A 19,130-nucleotide genomic window follows, 5' to 3' on the forward strand; every position below is an offset into this window, starting at 1 on the left:
AAAAAAAAAAAAAAAAAATTCAGTAAGGTCTTCAACTTTATACAAAATGAGATACTCCATAAACTAAATACATCCTAGACTTAGGTGAAAGCAAAACAAAATCTAACAATTGAGAGCTTCAAGCTTCTGTGTTAACATTTGAGACTTTTGCACTAAGTTTTAAAAAGCAGTTCCCCCCACAGCAGTCAGAGAGTAACAAAGTCAACATGCTTCCTTTCGGGTCATTCTAAATGTTTCAGAAATTCTTCTAACTCTTTTGTCATGCTCTGATATTGTATGAGATAGTTATCAGAAACTCGATTTGACATCAACATCTTTGTTATTCATTAGGATTTCCCTGTAAGCTTAGGAGTCACCAAAAATAATAAAACAGCCATGTATTTTTGTACAACAAAGAAGAATTTAAAAAGGTGATAAACGTTTATCACAACTTACAAAAACACAGCATTTGTGTTGGGATTTCTTTTATTTTAGCAACTATGTTATTATAATTAAGTATTCTACAAAAAGACATGGTAAGAGGGGACCAGCCAAAGCAAAGGGAGAAGACAGAAAAGCAGAGCAAGAGAAGAAAAATATGTGCTAGCTAGGACTTCCGCCCAAGGCAAGGATCTGCTTTTAACCTCTGATCTGGCATGAAAAGAAAATTGTTCATCTTAGAATAACTTCTCCCAGCGCCAGTAATGAGAATTTTAAAAGAGAAGAATTACATGACAGAAACCCATTTCTTCACACTTGAAGAGATTTAGAAAGTAAACAGTGACTGTTATAGATGATTTTTCAGACTTGATCTTTGAATTCACAAAGATAATTTAACTTTGCAACTCCTTGATATGGTTTCTGAAATTCTTACATTTCTGTTGCTATGAATTGCTCTACGGTGGGGTAACACAGTAAAAACGCCATTTGGCATGATCGCCATAGTCATTCATTGAGTTTCCCTTCAAGATCAGGAATTAACCAAGAATAATAAAACAGGCTGAAGGATCTTTTAAAAAGTTTTATCTTTTCCTTTTACACTTCAGCTTATAATTCTTAGGGATAAGGAAACATTGAATTTAGCCTCTAAACCAAAAATGCTGAAGTTCTAACAAATCATAAGATCTAAATCTAGTTTGGGGAATTTTTTTTTTCAGCACAACTGAATTCTTTGAAATTAAAGAAAAAAACTCAAATGAGATATTTTTAAAAATTGCCAATATTTATTTAAAAAACATAAAACCTTCCGATGAACGAGCAACATGTGAGATGGCTGAACTGGAAACACAGGGTTTTACATAGGAAAAAGACATATGTATGTAAATTCTGAAAGCATTTTAGTTATTCAGGATGCTTTACTATTAAATTTTATTAAAACCTCATTAAGAGGGAAATCTCAAGTCACTTATTATGTTCCACAGTTATTGTAAACGGAACAATTTACAAGAGAAGAAGAGATAATGATATTAACTTCTTAACTTAAAGTGATTTCAAAATATTCTCTTGGTCTGAAATTTATGTAAATTGAATTCATCTATCATTAGTTATTACCAGCCCAGCTACATTAAAAAACAACAAGTTTCCTTAACAATTAGTTCTTAACAACACTGTGTTTAAACTAGATCTGGGACATTATTAAACTAGCTATAAATATGTACAATATTTTATTTGGTATACCCACATGCCTAAAGATCAACAAGAACGCTCTCAAAAGTCCATTCTTCAAAAGTTCTTTGAATGAAACCCTTTCATTTAAAGTTCCAAGGTAATCTGAAATAAACACACTTTTCAGATTCCATTATGCACATAAAACAGGAATGGTCACTCATAATCAGAAAATAATCATTGAATCAGTGTATATTAGAGCTTATAGGGCTTAGCCAGAAAGAATCGATTTCTTCATTTTATGTATGTCATAGTCAAACACAAAAACAATTATGGCAGATCTAAAAACTTAGATCTAAATTTTCACTCAAAGTGATTTCTACCACATCATACAGTGTTTTAAATAGATGATTCCCTTTAGTCCTCATCACAACTCCATACTGAGGCACTATCATGGCCCCATTTTATATACAGGGAAGGTTATATATGGGTTATATAAGGATCAAACCCTACAGTCTGACTCCATAAGCCATACCTCCTAGTACCGAGGGAGGATAACAGAGAAGGGTGAGGTCTGGGAGAACAGGTCTCCTCAGGGAGACCACAAGGATGTACCTGCAGGGTCCTCTCCATGGTGACTCAGCTCTTGGGAATTTGTAGACTTAACTTCCTGGAACCTGGAAATTTCCAAGTTCTGTGAAATCCTGTAGTTCTGTAGGGGCTGGACTAGCATCTCCCGCTTGATTCAAACTGGCCAATGGGAAGGGTACCTGTGGTATAGAACTTCTTAACTGTCAATAAAAGGAGAAAGACCAAGCCAGTTGGAGAGTGCAGCCATTTGGAAATCTATGTCCTAAACTCCTGGCCGATGAATAAGGCCCTTCCTCTTATAACTATGGTGTTTGGGTGCTCTTTCTCTCCGTTGGGCCTCATCTTCCTCTAACAGTACTAGCATAATCCTAAATTTTATAGATAGGTAGATATTTTCCACTTATCAAGAAAATGTCCAAATAACTATACTAAGTGCCACCCTTTAAGAATAAAATAAAACATACAGGCCGCAATTTGGAATTTCCCTTCTCTAAAGTAAGTCCTCCTCCCAATCCAAACTCAAGCACCAACTTCTCCCTGAAACTTTCTCCTATCATTCAACTGAGATTAATTTCTTTCTTCAAAACCTTTTGCTGTATATTACTTACATGCAGAAAGTGCCAGCTGTCTCTTAATATCGATTCTCCCCCTCTTCCTTAGTAACAGAAATCTAATTTTTAGCTCTTGGCAAATTGCTACATTTCCCAATCTCTCCAGTAGCTAGGTATAATCATGTGACTCCACTCTATAATTAAAATATTTATACAAGTATGAGGACGGAATTCTAGGAATGCTGTTAAAGAAAGCAGGCGTCACTTTTGTCCTTTCCCACCATTTTGCATTGCTATCCCAAATCTTGTTTTGGTTGAAGCCTCAAAAGCTATTTTGGAGCATGAGGCAACCTTGAGGAAGGAAACGGCATGCCATGGATGGTAGAGGAGAAAGACAGACCTCCTGGCCCATGATGAGACCATGAATCCACTGTATCATACTTGGACGACCTCTGTCTATATTTTATATAATAGAGACATAAACTTTTACCTAACTCACCATTATCCTTTTTTTCTGTTAAATAAGTGGAACCTAATTCTAACTGACATAGTTCAGACGCATGTGTATTTCATAACACAAGGTGTGTTGTAATTATAGTGAAGGGAAGGGAAATAAATACTTCCCTTAAAGCACTATGTAAAACACGCCCAGTCATAATTCTCACTCTCCAACTCTGGTGGTAATTTTCAACTCTGGGGGGAAAAAAAGGAGAAAAGAAGAGGAGTGAAAAAGGGAAACCAACAGGCGTGTCTCTTTACCATTGTTCATGCCATTTCCTCTTCTTTCTTCTCCACCAGCTAAGTCCTACCCTTGCTTCAAGGCCCACCTGAAAGAAATCACTCCTGCAAAACCAGTGAACTCAGAGTGCACACTGCCTGTGCCATTTACTTGCCAGTCAGTAACATCTTCCTTTCAGCTTGGTACCTTTTATGCTGTACTCCTTTTTCTATGTGTCATCTCCCCAACCTAGAGGGACCTACCTTGTATTTCTTTGCATCCTCTACAGGTTCTAGAAAACTTCATCAGTATGGCTGAAAGTCAATAAGCTTTTGATTGATTAACTGAATTAAGGTAAGAAGAAAAGTGAAGGAAGGAGAAAGAGCAGCAAACTATAGAGCGAGAATGTACAACTTCTTAGAAGTAAAAGAATGTAACAAAAATCCCAAAGAACCGGTTTTACCTGAATGAAACTTATCAAACAATTGGGCCCAGTAAAACAAACAGGGTTATATTCATATAGGCGGTGCAAACCTCACACCTTACGTAGTATTTTGCTCTCCAACAAAGAAATGGGATGTTTTGCTTCAGATATTCAGACTGAACAACTGAATTTATTTATTCAAATTTATTTTCTAGATTAGCCTAGATATTTTAAAGAGTAAGAAACCCAACTTTGGAAGCCACGTTTTGGTAGGGAATGTCTGGGATTCCAAACCATATACCAAAACTGGCTTCCAGCAAGATCATATTTTAGAAGTATTATTCTGAAAAACTTAAGACAAATGAAATAATGGCTTAAAATATTGCTAAGTCTAAACTAAGTAGTCCAAGAGATCATTTTTGCTAGATTTTATTACCTCTCTTCTAAGACCCAATAAATAATGCAGCATCACAAAAAGTTATTACTACCTCTTTAAAAACAGAATGTATTTTTAAACGTGTATTTTGCAGAAACTGTGTTATTAAAAGCTCTTTAAGGCTATCAGATAGTAAAAGCTGAGTAGCACTATATATGCAGAATTAACACTATGTAACAATACATTTCAAAGCTTTAAATACAGGTAACTGATATTTTATCTAGATTCAAGAGTCATTTTATGCCCCACTGATTTTATTCTCAATTATTTATAAATCATAGTACTATATATCTGCTCATGAGTTAAGTACCTAAAAATATAATACTCTAACTTATTTTTATAAATGTAACAAAGTTTCAGGGTATGATACAAATATTAAATAACAGAAAATACAGTTTCTTTCTTATTCATGACACAAATTGTTTTTGCTATATCCTTCATTTCTAAATAATGATTGAAAATGCTAAAATAACATCCTTATATTTGTCCTACTTATGAAAGTTGAACCACTTTTGATTCTTTTTACATATAATAATAATAGTTTCAACCTCTAAAAAATATTGCATTGTCTTGAAAATTTCTCATTATTTCTATTTTCCTTTCAAATTTTTTAACACACATTTCTCAGAAGTATCTCAGACGGTACCTTCTTTGACAGTGAAATGTACAAAACAAATGACATGTCAACAAGTAAATTAGCATTCCCTCTCTGACCAGCTGGGTCACATTTCCTTTTCAAAATCCTCAGTCCCATGATACAAAATAATAATAATCTAAAAGACCTCATTAAATGATCAATATATAGATATGCCCTCTTTAAGGAGACACATAGTATTTTAATTGATTCCTTGAATCCATTAACTGGAATATTAAAACCCGAGCCTCCAAAATACACTGTACAGGAATATTTATTAGCTCATTTTCTTTAGGGTCTGGGTAATGGCAAATGAAAAGATTCAAGAACTTTTACATTTAGCTAAAGAGTAAAGCAAGTCTAGCTTTCACTAAATCTTTCATATGAACAATATCACAGCAGAACTCATAATAGACAAATTAAACCACATTTACTTACCAAAAAACTTCCAAAGGCTGAATTAAATATTGCAGCTGCCTATAGAAAAAAATAAATGGGGGGAAAAAGCTCATTGAAAGTAAACAGGAATAGGAAAAGCACAGATGATCATCCTCCCTTCCCCCACTTTTCAAAACCTTAAAACATTGATTCTATAAAGCAAAGTTAGTCACTGCTTACAAAAATTGCCAGTGGCCTGTAGTTTACTAAGATAGATGAGCTGCAGCTCAGGAATTCATAAATAATGGGTCTCAAAAGCAGGCAGAAATACTTGTCATGCCTTGAATCTATGTGACAGCACCAAAAGAATCGTCACCAACACTAAATCAAAACCTCGTTGCTATTGATTTTGCTACTAGATTTAAAACAATCAGAGGTTGATTTAATCATCAAAAAATTCATATTCCTGGGAGAAGGAAAAACAAAATGATAAGGCAAACATTAACCGCTCCCTGTCAGTGAGCCTAAGTCTTAGGAACTACAACCACAAGGTGAGATCTGTTGTTCCCATAAAACACACATTAGAAATATGAACAGTGCTGTTAAGATCGGGGAAGTTACTGGTATACCATTAATTCTAAGGTCCAAACAAGCAAGAAAAATTCCATTTGGTATTCAAGATACAAAGAAGAAATTTCTGACTTTGTGCTTACCTAAATATCCATGGATACTCAGTGGATGTTATATAGCTCTTAACTTTAAAGGAATCTCTCCATTCCATGAAGCTACACTAAAGTCCTGAAAGCTTCTCTCCTTACCCCCAAAGGAGAAAAACTTGTATAACATCCAGTTTGAAGAAAGAAAATAAGAAAAAAATAGTAAAAGAAATAAAGAACACCTATTTACATTTCCTGCAGCTGGAGAGCAGAATTAAGTTAATCATCTTGGACATTAGCAGCCACACTGTAGTGCGGAGAGGATGTCTGTCAGTTAAGTAAGTTTGAATAAAGTCCAAAGCCAGGCTAAGAGCTGTAGCTGAAAATGCCTTCTGCTCCAGAGGAGGATGCAATGAGAGTGAATGGGTAATGAGGTCCTTGGCTCCAGAGAGCTTAGCTCTCCTATTCCAGTTCATAATTAATTCAAAGCTTTGATAATTTCATTAGATTTCTCCTTTGCTGGCCCTATCAATAAAAGATGGCACTGGACCAGAGCTCCTCTGTGGCATAAACACAGGCACAGGCACAGACTAGGGAAACCTTTGCTTCCTGACAGGGACAATGGCATATGGTGTTCCGTGTTGTACAGGGAGCCGTGGAAAAAAAAAAAAAAAAGAGCTAAATAAAACATTATAGACAACAACTGTAAACTGTAGCAACATATTTAACGCATCTTCCTGGAATTACACTGTGGATGATTCCAAGAACGAGTTTTATGTATGGAGAAAAATAAGTAGGAGGGTATAAATAAATGAGGTGTGGTGAGATCAACAGGAAACACTTGCCTACAAACATTTTTACATCTAGACCCTACTTTGTATTTAAAATGGATTTCTCTCTCTTTTTAGTAAAGGAATGAAGCCTTCCCCTTTGAGCGCCTCTCTTCTAGAGTCATTTCTTTCTGGTGCCTTATCCTAGATAACTAGCAGCTTTGCCTAATATTTAAACATAGAATCATTAGAAGTAAAAGACTCCAAAATCAAAGTAAAATAAGTATTTCCCAGATCGAATTGCCCCACTCCCATTCCCTCATGTTATCTTTTTTTTTTTTTTTTGAGACAGAGCCTCAAGCTTTCCCCCTGGGTAAAGTATTGTGGCATCACAGCTCACAGCAACCTCCAACTCCTGGGCTCAAGTGAGTCTCCTGCCTCAGCCTCCCTTGTAGCTGGGACCACAGGTGCCCACCACAATGCCTGGCTATTTTTTGGCTGCAGCTGTCATTGTTGTTTGGTGGGCCTGGGCTGGATTCGAACCCTCCACCTTAGGTGTATGTGGCTGGCGCCTTAGCCACTTGAGCCACAGGCGCCGAGCTCATGTTATCTTTTTTAACCCAAACACAAGCAACGTATTTTATGTGAATTGGCCATGTTCCTGCATTTGTAAAATGACAGTGATATCAGAGATGGAATATCTTAGGTACTTGAAGATGCCACAGGCCAACTCACTCTTAGCTGTTTTCTGACAGCAGTGATGGATTTGAACTCACTCAGCTACAATGTCCTCCCATGTGGTGAGCTCTGGCAATCTTTTGTGACGTGGCTGAATAAGGTTTCGCGTCCATGTAAAATCAGACACTGAACTGAGGATATTGGGCTCAAAACTCACAGATAACTAAGCTAATAGCTCATAGATATGCTGCAGTTGCAGCATATATGCACTGTGGATGACTTGGAATCATCCACAGTGTAATTCCAGGAAGATGCGTTAAATATGTTGCTACAGTTTACAGCTCTGGCAATCTTTTGTGATGTGGCTGAATAAGGTTTTGCGTCCATGTAAAATCAGACACTGAACTGAGGATATTGGGCTCAAAACTCACAGATAACTAAGCTAATAGCTCTTATATATGCTTAGCTTATATATAATTTTCAGAATTTAATATATAATTTTCAGAATTCCACAGAGAAATGATAAATATGGAGAGAGTATTTTATTAATACATAAAAGACATATCTTTTGATTTAAGGAGGAATTTCCAGCTCCTTAGCATGATGTGCAAGGCCTTCCATGAACAGGTCTCTCTCCATTTCATCCCCTGCCTCAAATTTTATATTCTGATGACATCAAACTACTTGCAGTTTCTCAAATTCATCAGGCCTCTTCCTACCTCTTTGCTCCCTGGCCTGAAATACACTTCTCCCCTCCTCTGCCAGATAATTCTCACTCAAGTTAGTGACTCAAAGTGGGCGCCATCCTTCCGAGATGTTCTCCATCACCTCCACATGCACACACATGCACTTAGCGTGCACATATGTCTACCCTGGAAGACTGAGTGTCCCAGTACTTGCTGCCAGAATATGCTGAGTCTATCTCTGCCATGGCACTTGTCACACTGCATTGAAATAACCTATATTTTAAAGTCTTCTAAAAAAGGAATCTAATAAAACTCATCCTCAGCACCTAAATGTTTGTTAATGAATTGCTGAAATAAGTAAGATCCCCTGAAATGTCCAAAGTCTTTCACTCCGACTAAGTTACTCTACATGTGTGTTTGGTAGAATCCAAGGATTGTACACACAGAAGACTAGATCTGACACCTGGTGCCACAACCACACACTAGTAATGACAGTCAAGCTAGACTTCCAACCATCACCTAATCTAAGCGTGATGCCCTAACTCCATCCATTTTGAGACAGTAAACCAGACTTACTCCATTTTGTTAGGAGCTTGCAGCTTCCCCCTTTTTGTAACCAAAATAGCCCCTTGGGCAAGCAGTGACCCTGTAAAAACCGGAAGGAAATCTAGTTGAGAGCTGCAGAATCCTATGACAACTGAAAAAATCTTTTTTTGTTTGTTTGTTTGTTTGTTTACAACTGAAAAAATTTTGTGGAAACCACAACCCTGTCGCAGGCCTGTCTGGTCTGTCTGTGCACTGTAAGAGCCTCCCCATAGCTCTAACCTTGCAGATATCAACTTCTGTAGAATTCTGCTTATGCTAGGACTTCCCATCTGCTGCTTGAAGTGCCTTATAAAAACTCTGCACTTGACCCACTTCGAGGGGGTCAAGAGACTTTGTGGTGTGAGCCTGCTCTTGACTGGCCAGCCCAATAAAGGACCCTGGCTTAATTTGAACTCAGTGCTGGCGTTTCTCTGTAATTCCACTCGCGGCAGGTACAACATAAGAACATCTTTCACAACATCTTGTTTAGCTTCCTTCAAAATGTTTTAACTTTCTTATCATAACAGAGTGACATAAATTACATTCCATGTAAATAATGTTTTAAACTTTACTGTTGCTAAACAACAATAGTTAGGTAAAATCTAATATTACCAAGAAAAGCTTTGCCCCACTATAAAAGGATAATCTCCATACACTGATATAAATGAAAGCAGGCACAGATATTTCAAATGAAAAAGCAGTTTTGATAAGTATGTATGATTCCTATTGTATAAATATGTACACACACAGAGAGAGACACATACAAACACAACTAAGGTATAAAAGCACACCATTTTTTTCTAAAGGTGATCACTAAACATTTCTAACTATGATTACATATGTTGAAAGGGACTAAAGGGAGGTCTTTCCTTTTTCATTTTGTTTTGTTTGTCATATTCAGCTTTTAAATCTTTTCACAGGTTATCTTTTCAACTTCAACAAGGATTATGAGGGCAGGGAGATGTGAGGCTACTTATTGTTTGCTTTTCGAACTCCTCTGTATTAAAAATATAATAAATACTTTATTTTAAAATAAAATTAAAATTTCAATCCCCTGGCCTGAGCAAAGCAAGACCCCATCTCTACTAACAATAGAAAAAACTACCCAGGAGTTGTTTATAGCATGTACCTATAGTCACAGCTACTCAGGAAGCTGAGACAAGAGGATCACTTGAGCCCAGGAGTTTGAGGTTGCTATGAGCTATGACGCCACAATAATCTACCCAGGGAGTAGTGAGTGAGACTCTGAGTGAGACTCTGTCTCAAAAAAAAAAAGAAATTCAATTCCTACTTTGCAGGGTAGTGATCGTTCTTACTGTTTGCTCACAAGCTGGAGGCTGAGCACTCATCATGGTGGTTGGGTTTTAAGAAGCCATGGGAAGAACAGAAGGCATCTATAACACGCAAACATGTGAAACAAACAACAAGTCCACTATTATTTTTCTATTAACACAAACCTGGCTATAAAGAACACAATCTTCATGAACTGAGATCAAACATGAGCCAGCAAAGACGAATTTTATGAAGATAGGACCCTTCAGGTTATACCAACAAGACCCTCTAGGGATCTGAGTTTTCTCTTCTCTGCGTTCTGAAAGCTATACCTGGGATAGTCCACTGATTTTTAAATATAGCACTTCTCTTTTTAATATCCCCTTTGCTAGAAACAATTTCAAAATCCATTCCCCTTCTGGAATGCTTTATCACAATAAGAATTTTGCCTAATTTATTGAATGAATGAATGAACAAATAACTTCTTACACCAATTGAGTGTCTTATACACTCATGTTTTTATTATTAGCTCATGAATCCCATCTGCACGGTGTCTACCTTGGAGTAATCATATTTGATAAATAATTAGAGCAATGCTAACTGAAAATGTTCATATTGAGGTAGTTTTTTAATACTGAGTAGATTGGCTTCCTTTGTATTACATATTTGTAGGTAATATATTTCTTCTGGTATCAACCCAATTTTATCCAATATAAGGTATTTTACTAATGTTTCATTATATATTGTACACCATCTCTTTATTAAATTATTTGGAAAATTGAGCAAATTATTTTTTTCATAACATACTTAGAATTGGTTAAAATAAAGGTAAATTTAAAAAACAAACTAAAGAAAATAGGGACAAAGCGTTCTCTAACTCATAAAAGCAACCTCTTTCATTGTTGAACGGCTCTAAACATTATGAAGTTCTAACTTACAGTATGCCAGAAACCTAAGTACTTACGAAAAGAAACCAAAAATAGGTCAGGACCATTTCACATGCAGGCTGTATTCCCATAAAGGCAAGTAATTCCAGAGGAGACTGGTAAAAGGAAATTTCTAGAAGAGTATTTTGACATTTTCTCCTCTTCCAGGAGAGAAAGCTGGTACTTTCACCACACCTCCTAAGTTGAGGGTGGAGATGCTGTCTACAAAAGAACCAACAGTAGAAACAGCAGAAATTTCAAAGAGGCAAGAATAGCATTGCTGTCCCATGCTAGATATTTGCTGAGGGGATATATTCCATGCTGGCTGCCACAGGAGTGGAGGGTTCACTCTGCGAGAGTTCTTGGGAATCATGGTGCTTTTCCTGATGGATGGCAGGGATGGGGGCATGTATAAATGAACCATAAACAGGCACTTGCTTCCTGACTTGACTCAGCAAAGATGTAGGGCAAAGAGAGAGGATGAACAGTTGGACAAAGTGTGCTTCAACTTTATGATGCAGCAAGGTTCTGCCAATTCTATGATGGGACAAGGTGCTGCCATTTTCATAACAGCCAAGAAGATGCCTCAGAGGACTATCTTCAAACTTGGTTCAGTCTGAGAGACCACACCCAAGAAGAGACTCCAGTAAGAAGAGGCTGAGGAGTTGTGATTAGGAACAGGGGCTAGAGGTAGACTCTAAAGACTCTAAAGGGCTCTAAAGGTAGACCTTCCTCTAATCTGTCCAGCAAACAGACGCAGCATCTGGAGGCCTGCTCTGACTGAGAGCACTGCGGGCCATACTACCACAGTGTAATCAGAAAGGGCTTGGTCCTGCTCCCTCTGAGGTCCTACCTCCACCTTGACTCTGAAGAACCCAGAAGTAGAAAGGGTTAGAAGATTAAAAAAAAATAGTGAAATAGACCATGACCTCTTCTCCACTGGTTCTATTTTAAAATTGTTATATCTATATATTCATTGATTAAAAAGCATAATTTTCTATGTTTTGTAAATACAGGTTAGGCCTAAATTGGAAAAGAAGTACATTTGAAGCTTTAAGCTAGGCTGCCTTCAATTTTTTAATAGCTGAAAGTTAATCCTAATTACCAAATATACAATTATAATGGAGTGACTAGAAAGCCATGGGATCTGACGGAGATGTTGTCAAAGGAGGGGTTGGGGTGGGGAATAGGAATAGGTGAAAAAGCATTTCAGTTACAGAATCCTTAAATTCACAGCATTCAATAAACAGATTCTAATAACACTACAACATTTTAAACACACAGCTGGGCTCAAAACAAAACAAAACAAAAAATAAGTATAGTTGGCCTCATTATCTGTGGTTCTCTATCTGTGGATTCAAATAACTACAGATTGAAAATAGTGTATTTAAAGAAAAAAAGGGAATGGTGTATCTGTACTGAACATGAACAGACTTCTGTTCCTTGTCAATAGTCCCTAAATAATACAGTATAACAACTATTTACATTGCACTAGATATTATAAGTAATCCAAAGATGTTTTATGTATAAGGGAGGATGTGCATAGGGTATATGAAAATAGTAGGCCATTTTATATAAGGGACTTTATCATCCTCAGATTTTGGTTTCCAGGGGGGTTCCTAGAACCAATTCTCCATGGCTACCAAGAGAAAACTGCACTACATATATAGAAGTTACTGAAAGCCAGAGTGGTAAAGCCCATGAAGAAATAAGAAGCATAGACTTTGATTTACAAAGTATGGAGAACTGGAACTTAGATACTTTCCACATAGAGGGTAAGTCTAGAAAGACTGTTCCCACTGTATAAAAGCAACTAGAAAACTCTACTTACAAATTCAAGTAACGTAAGGCCCACATCCAGGGTGGGTATAGAGACTAAATTTATACTACCCATATACAGTGGATTCAAGAAACCAAACTAAGAGCCAGTGTGGTAGCTCATGCCTGTAATCCTAACATTCCAGAAAGCCAAAGTGGATGGATTGCTGGAGCTCTGGAATCCAAGACCAGCCTGAGCAAGTGCAAGACCCATCTCTACTAAAAATAGAAAAAAAAACTAGCTGGGTGTGATGGTGCACTCTATAATCCCAGCTACTTAGGAGGCTGAGGCAGGAGGATCACTTGAGTTTGAGGTTACTGTGAGCTCAGCTTATGCCAAGGCACTGTAGCCTGGGGCAACAAAGTGGGACTCTGCCTCAAAAAAAAAAAAAAAAAAAAAGAAAGAAAGAAAGAAAAGGAATTCTATATCTATATTAAAAATTAATTTAAACAACAACAACAAAAGGACAAAATTAATTAAGGGACAGTGGAACTCCTGAGGCCCTGAAAGAAACAAATGCAAACTTTTCTTTGAGGCTACTTCATTAACCCAGAACAAAGTGGATTCCTAGACAAAATGGCCCCTGGTGAAAAGAACGTAACAATAAAAAACTATAAGCTATATGAGAAAGCTATATGTTGTATAAAATGAGTACCATTACAAAGCAGGGTGGAAAGAAGAAGCAACTGGCTTTTTCAAATATATTGAAGAAAAAAATACTAGATAAAGACCTATATGTAGAAGGAAAAACCTTTAAAACTTTTAGAAAAAAATATGAAACTATCTTTATACCTTCAGAAAAAAACTTCTTTAAACAAGATATAAAAATTACACATTGAAAAGGAAAAGCTAAATAGAAAACCTGAACAGATAAATAACAAGTGATGAGATTGAATCACTAATAAAGTGTGTCAACAAAGAAAGTGGAGGACTGAGTGGCTTCACTGCTGAATTCTACCAACAAGAAGTCACATCAATGCTTCTCAAACTATTCCAAAGAAATTGAGGAGGAGGAAATTCTTGCTAATTACAGTAGAACCTCTGTAAGTTGACCACGCAAGGGACTGTAACAAACTGCTCAAAATACAGAGGTGGTCAAGCCCACTGTACCAATATGCACATGTGGTGCATGTCCAGTCTATGGGAATTAGGTCAACTTAAGGAGGTGGTCAACTATGGAGGTTCTACTATAATTCTAAGGGATTAGCCATTACCCTGATAACTAAAAACGGACAAGGACAGTATGAAAAAGACAAAACAAAACTACAAAGCAATATCCCTGACGAATACAGACCCACAAGTCCTCAACAAAATACTAGCAAACCAAATCTAACAGTACATCAAAACCATAATACACAATAATCAAGTGACATTTATCCTAGGGACGCAAGGATGGTTCAACATATGCAAATCAATAAATGTGATACAGCACTTAACAGAATGAAGTGCCAAACCATATGCTCATCTCAATAGATGATACAAAAAGCATTTGATAGGCTGATTGCAGGGGCTCATGCCTGTAATCCTAGTGCTTTGGGAGGTGAGGAGGGTACACTGCTTGAGCTCAGGAGTTCAAGACCAGCTTGAGCAAGAGCAGTACCCTGTCTCTCTACTAAAGATAGAAAAACTAGCCCAGTGTTGTGGTGTGCACCTCTAGTCGGAGTTACTCCAGAGGCTGAGGCAAGAAGATCGCTTGAGCCCAAGAGTTTGTGATTGCTGTAAGCTATGATGATGCCACAGCACTCTCTACCAAGGGTGAGAGAGTGAGACTCTATCTTAAAACAAACAAATAAACAAAAAAAAACATTTGATAGGAAGGACGCATTGAGATTGGCAACCCATGAAGGACAGTAACTACGATGGCTTCCAGTGCTTTGGCCAAATCTCAGATGCATGGCCTCTTGGCCAGGCGCTTGCGGATTCATATTGTTGGAGCATTTGTATCCCTGGGGGTTGCAGTTTTCTATAAGTTTGCTGTGGCTGAACCAAGAAAGAAGGCATATGAAGATTTCTACAGAAATTATGATTCTATGAAAGATTTTGAGGAGATGAGGAAGGCTGGTGTCTTTCAGAGTGTCAAATAATTTTGAAATACAAAGAATTTCTTTGGGCTGATTTACATAGACATCTGTCACTGACCTGTGCTCCTGAGCTATGAATATGAGTGATAAATAAACTATTAATAAATTAAAAAAAAACCCATTTGATAAAACTTCAATATCCCTTCATGACAAAAATTCAACAAATTAGATATATAAGATACATACCTCAGCATAAGAAAAAGGAAAAGCTAGGGGTTGCCATTGCCTTGCAACAAAGTTCTGGCCAGTGAGATGGAAACTGATGCATGCTTGATGTTGGGAGACTGAGGGAGCTTCGTTTGGGCCACTTCCCCTTCTTGCCTAGAGCAGTGAAAGCTCTCTTGCATCTATCTATAAGGGCATTGCAGAATAAGCCACTCGAATATCATTGAGATTCAGAAAAAAAGGCCACAAGCCCCTACCTCCATGCATCTTGGTATATGAGAAAAATAAGTCCTTGTCTGTTTAAGCCACTTTTAGTTTGATTTTCTATTATCAGAAGAACTAGTTGACACAAGCACTTTTTTAAACAAGAGGGAAAATAGTAAAGGACTAATCAGGCAAGTTGGATGAATCAAAAAGTATGTCCCCTAAGCTATGAATTTGAGTAGTCATATTTTTACGTAGAACAATCTCTTGTTCCCATTGCCTATAACATCATCAAAAATAAGGAAAATTGACTGTTGGTCATTATTATTGGAAATCAAAGGTGAATTGCTTTCCCCTGGGAAAATCTCTCAACCGTGTGAACTTATATCACACCTGTCTCTGAATCACAAGAAAAAAAAAACTGGCCTTCATGTTTCTTTTCTTTTTAAACGTAAGTTCAGTTTGAAAAACACTTAAAGACTAAACTATCAAATATTAGAATTCCAAATCATGGTCTCTGATTAAATATGGAAACACAAAAAACTTTCTTTTTACTTGTAATATATTTTTGTAAAGTGCTATAGAAAGGCAAAAAATAATTAAGAAAAGTTTATTCTGTTTTCAAAGCCAATTTAATTGGCATTCTCACATGTAAACTGAGTTGCTATTTTACTAATACTGACTCTTTAATTACCACTATTTTCCCTATATAAATGTCACAACAAATAAAATTTGAGTTATATATTTCTATATCATATTTAAGTATTGTTAAGCCATACCGCAGATAAACACATACAGGACAATAATTAAAATGTGAGTTTGTAATTCACACTCTACAGTAGGGATAATTTTCACTAGGTGTATGTGTAGCATTGTATTTTTTAAGCAGCAATGGCTAAAAAGGAGAATATTGTTTTGAAACCATTACTGAATAGTTCTTCTCAACAAAGAAACCTCAATGAAGACTACAGTACTGCTACCAGGCATTCACCAATTAAGAAAACAGAACTTGCACCTGTAGCTCAAGGAGTAGGGCGCCAGCCCCATATACTGGAGGTGGCAGGTTCAAACCTGGCCCCGGCCAAAAAAAAAATAAAACACTGCAACAGAAAACAGAACTTTACAGTCTCTCACACACACACACACACGTTACTGGTAAATGTTCAACGTTCAGCTATTTTTCTAAGAGTAAGCTATATTTTCTGCCTATTTCTATAGGTCCATTTCTTGATACCACTGGAAAAAATCTTTCAATATTCCAAATCTCGAGGTGGATGGAGAAGGGTTGCTATTCTCTTTTGTAACTATTCATCTCAATTCAGGCTAGGAAAAAAATATATTCAAGTTACTGTTTCTGGGTGCTAAATTGAATCAGGTGTCCTCTCCTCTTAAGAAAATTAAGTTGCTTTTGTGCACGAGTGTTTTAATGAGAACCGAGCCGGCCGACAGTGATGAATGGGAACGACACCGGGGAGAGCACGTAAGCAGGACAATATGGGCACGTTACAGTCTTACAGCCTATTTTTCACTGACTATTCTGAATGACTTCGCTGTTTCTTAAGGGGCCTATTAATCTCAAATTTAGTTATTACACAACGTTTATTTGAACATATATTCTGCGGATGATGACAGTTAATAAAGGAAATCTTTCACAAGCTGTATTTTTACATATTGTTCCAACTACAGCTCCCAGTCACTTGATGGTATTGATGGAATAACCTACATTGTGCTGAGGCTTTAAAAAAAAAAAAGGCACATATATTCAGATTCCTTTCTAAGCACATGGGGAGTCTTAAATAACCGTTAAAATGCATACGAAAAAAAGCCTAGAACAAAATGGTAAAAGTAAAAGGACATCTTAACTGTGCAACAAAAATCACTTAAAGTGCAAACTGACTCTTCTAAGACAAACCAGACCCCTTTTAACACCTTTAAAGCCTCGGTGCATAATAGGCAATAGTTCTTGCATGCCCGTCTACACTGTCACAATATGCACCGAGCAGCACAGAGAGGGCAAAATCAATTTTCTTGAGGTGCAAAAAGAATCAAGTAACACAGCTGCTTTGATTTTTCTCGTTGGTATGTTTCCTTGATAAAACTCCATGTACTTAAAAGAGTAGTGATTCTGTGTTTCTACTTCCAAGTAGAAACATACTTCTTAAAAGCTTAAAGGAAATGTTTTAACATTTTTCTGAAAACTTATTTATGAGCTCAAATAAGCTTATCAATTCCAATTTGGGGTATGGTTCTAGAAGAAATTTGTTACTTTACATGTTACTTGTTCATTGTAACAAAACCTAATATTAGCGGGAAAATATATTAATTCAAGATTTTTAAATCTGCCCTATAGTACTTGAGACGAATACAGACTGAATCCAACACTTCTGATTGCATCCTCTTGAAATATCAGTCTTCAAAAAAAATGGTGAATTTCAATGAAATGAGAATTTGCAAGTGAGGCGTGTGATTAGGTACTATGATAATCCCTTATAAATCAAGAAACAGAACTCCAGAGGCCAAGGATCTTTCCCAAGTTCATATTGTACAGTAGCAAAGCCAGAACAGAACTCATTGGCAGACACTTCCTGCACCCTCTCTATTACGTCCTCACTGCCTATTTTATATATTATTTAAACAGACATTTGTAGCTATATAACAGAAAAAGGGCATATGCCAAAAGTAGTTTTGTTGAGGTCATAGATTACGGATATTTTTTCCTTTATACTTTTTCTTGACTTTCAAGATTTGTGTACAGATTAGGTATTTCTTAGAAAAAAAACACATAATAAATTGTATATGTTAAGTACAATTGTAATTGTAGAGGCTTTCTCTTGAACTGAGGCAAACCTTGAATGATGCTATGCACCTATTAGGTACTAATTTAGGGAAGAAACTACTTGCTAGTCTTATTTGCTATACTAACACTGAATATTCAATACTCATAGGAACAAACATTAAGTATAAGCCAGAATACCAACTCTTGAACTGAAAATGCACACTATTAATATTTGTCTAGTAATATTTATTAAGCTCTTATATCTAAGATTAAGCTGAATGAAACTTAAAATGTTATATACTGCTTGACAGTACATCTTTTTAAAAAGCCTGCTATAAGTCTCTCAATATTCCTAAAGTTTAATTGTTCTTAGTCATTTGGGTTTCCTATCTGCCAAAAAGGAATGAAACAAATGCTTCTCTAATTATTAATTCATTCAACATAAATTTATTAAGCAATTTATTAAGCTAGGAACTCAGAACACAAAAATAAATAACCACCAAGTGCCAACACACAGCCCAGGACTAGAAGGCAGACATCACGACAGCTACCATACAAGATCACTGGTAACAAAGAGTCATGATAGCACAGAAAACAACTGTAAAAATAAAGGGTTTTCCGACATCTTGTAGTGATATACAACAAGCACTTTTCTGATCAATTAATGGAAGCTCTATTTAATGTCAACATATGAACTAAGCTCTCAGCACACCAAGAGAGGAATTAGCCAAGAATTCCCCTAACACTTCTAACACTTGGTTTAGAAGGGCATCCACAAAACATAAGTGACAGCCTAATCAAAGCATCTGATGTTTCTTAAAAATTTTAGACGCTAGCTGACTTAACTTTGTTATTTCTGCTCTTTTCCATCCATTAGGTCTGGGAATCTCAGAGCTTCTTAAGAGGGCAATGGATCAACCCCTCAGCAATAACTCTCTCATCAGCTTTTCATTAGCAATAAAATAGCTTTCCTACCATCTTCTGGGAAATAACTTACCATAGATTCACAGAACTGCAATGGACTTCTGTACATCATCTAATTGAGGCACTCTTCCTCAAAAAGGACTACACTGAAATCACTAACGAATGATCCCTACCTATCCTATTCTTCATGTCTTCAGGATTGAAAACAGCATCATCTCTTTTTTGAGATTTGATTTAAAGTCTATGTTTTAAATCACATTTTTTTTTTTTTT

The 19,130-nt window shown here is 36.5% G+C and overlaps 1 protein-coding gene across 3 annotated transcripts in view; it reads right to left on the minus strand.

The window, feature by feature from the left end:
- Window positions 1–19,130, minus strand: part of SLC10A7 (solute carrier family 10 member 7) — a 298,910-nt gene that overhangs the window by 182,892 nt on the left and 96,888 nt on the right. For 2 of the 3 annotated variants that reach the window (XM_023513454.1, XM_003790202.3), the window contains exon 5: window positions 5,377–5,415. In XM_023513454.1, coding sequence (XP_023369222.1) covers window positions 5,377–5,415 — 39 coding nt within the window. Of the gene's footprint in view, window positions 1–4,506; window positions 5,416–19,130 lie in introns of those variants that run through there. The other variant, XM_023513455.1, reaches the window with a different exon arrangement.

This window comes from Otolemur garnettii, unplaced genomic scaffold (assembly GCF_000181295.1).
Source record: "Otolemur garnettii isolate 467f Iridium unplaced genomic scaffold, OtoGar3 scaffold00041, whole genome shotgun sequence".
NCBI lineage: Eukaryota > Metazoa > Chordata > Mammalia > Primates > Galagidae > Otolemur > Otolemur garnettii.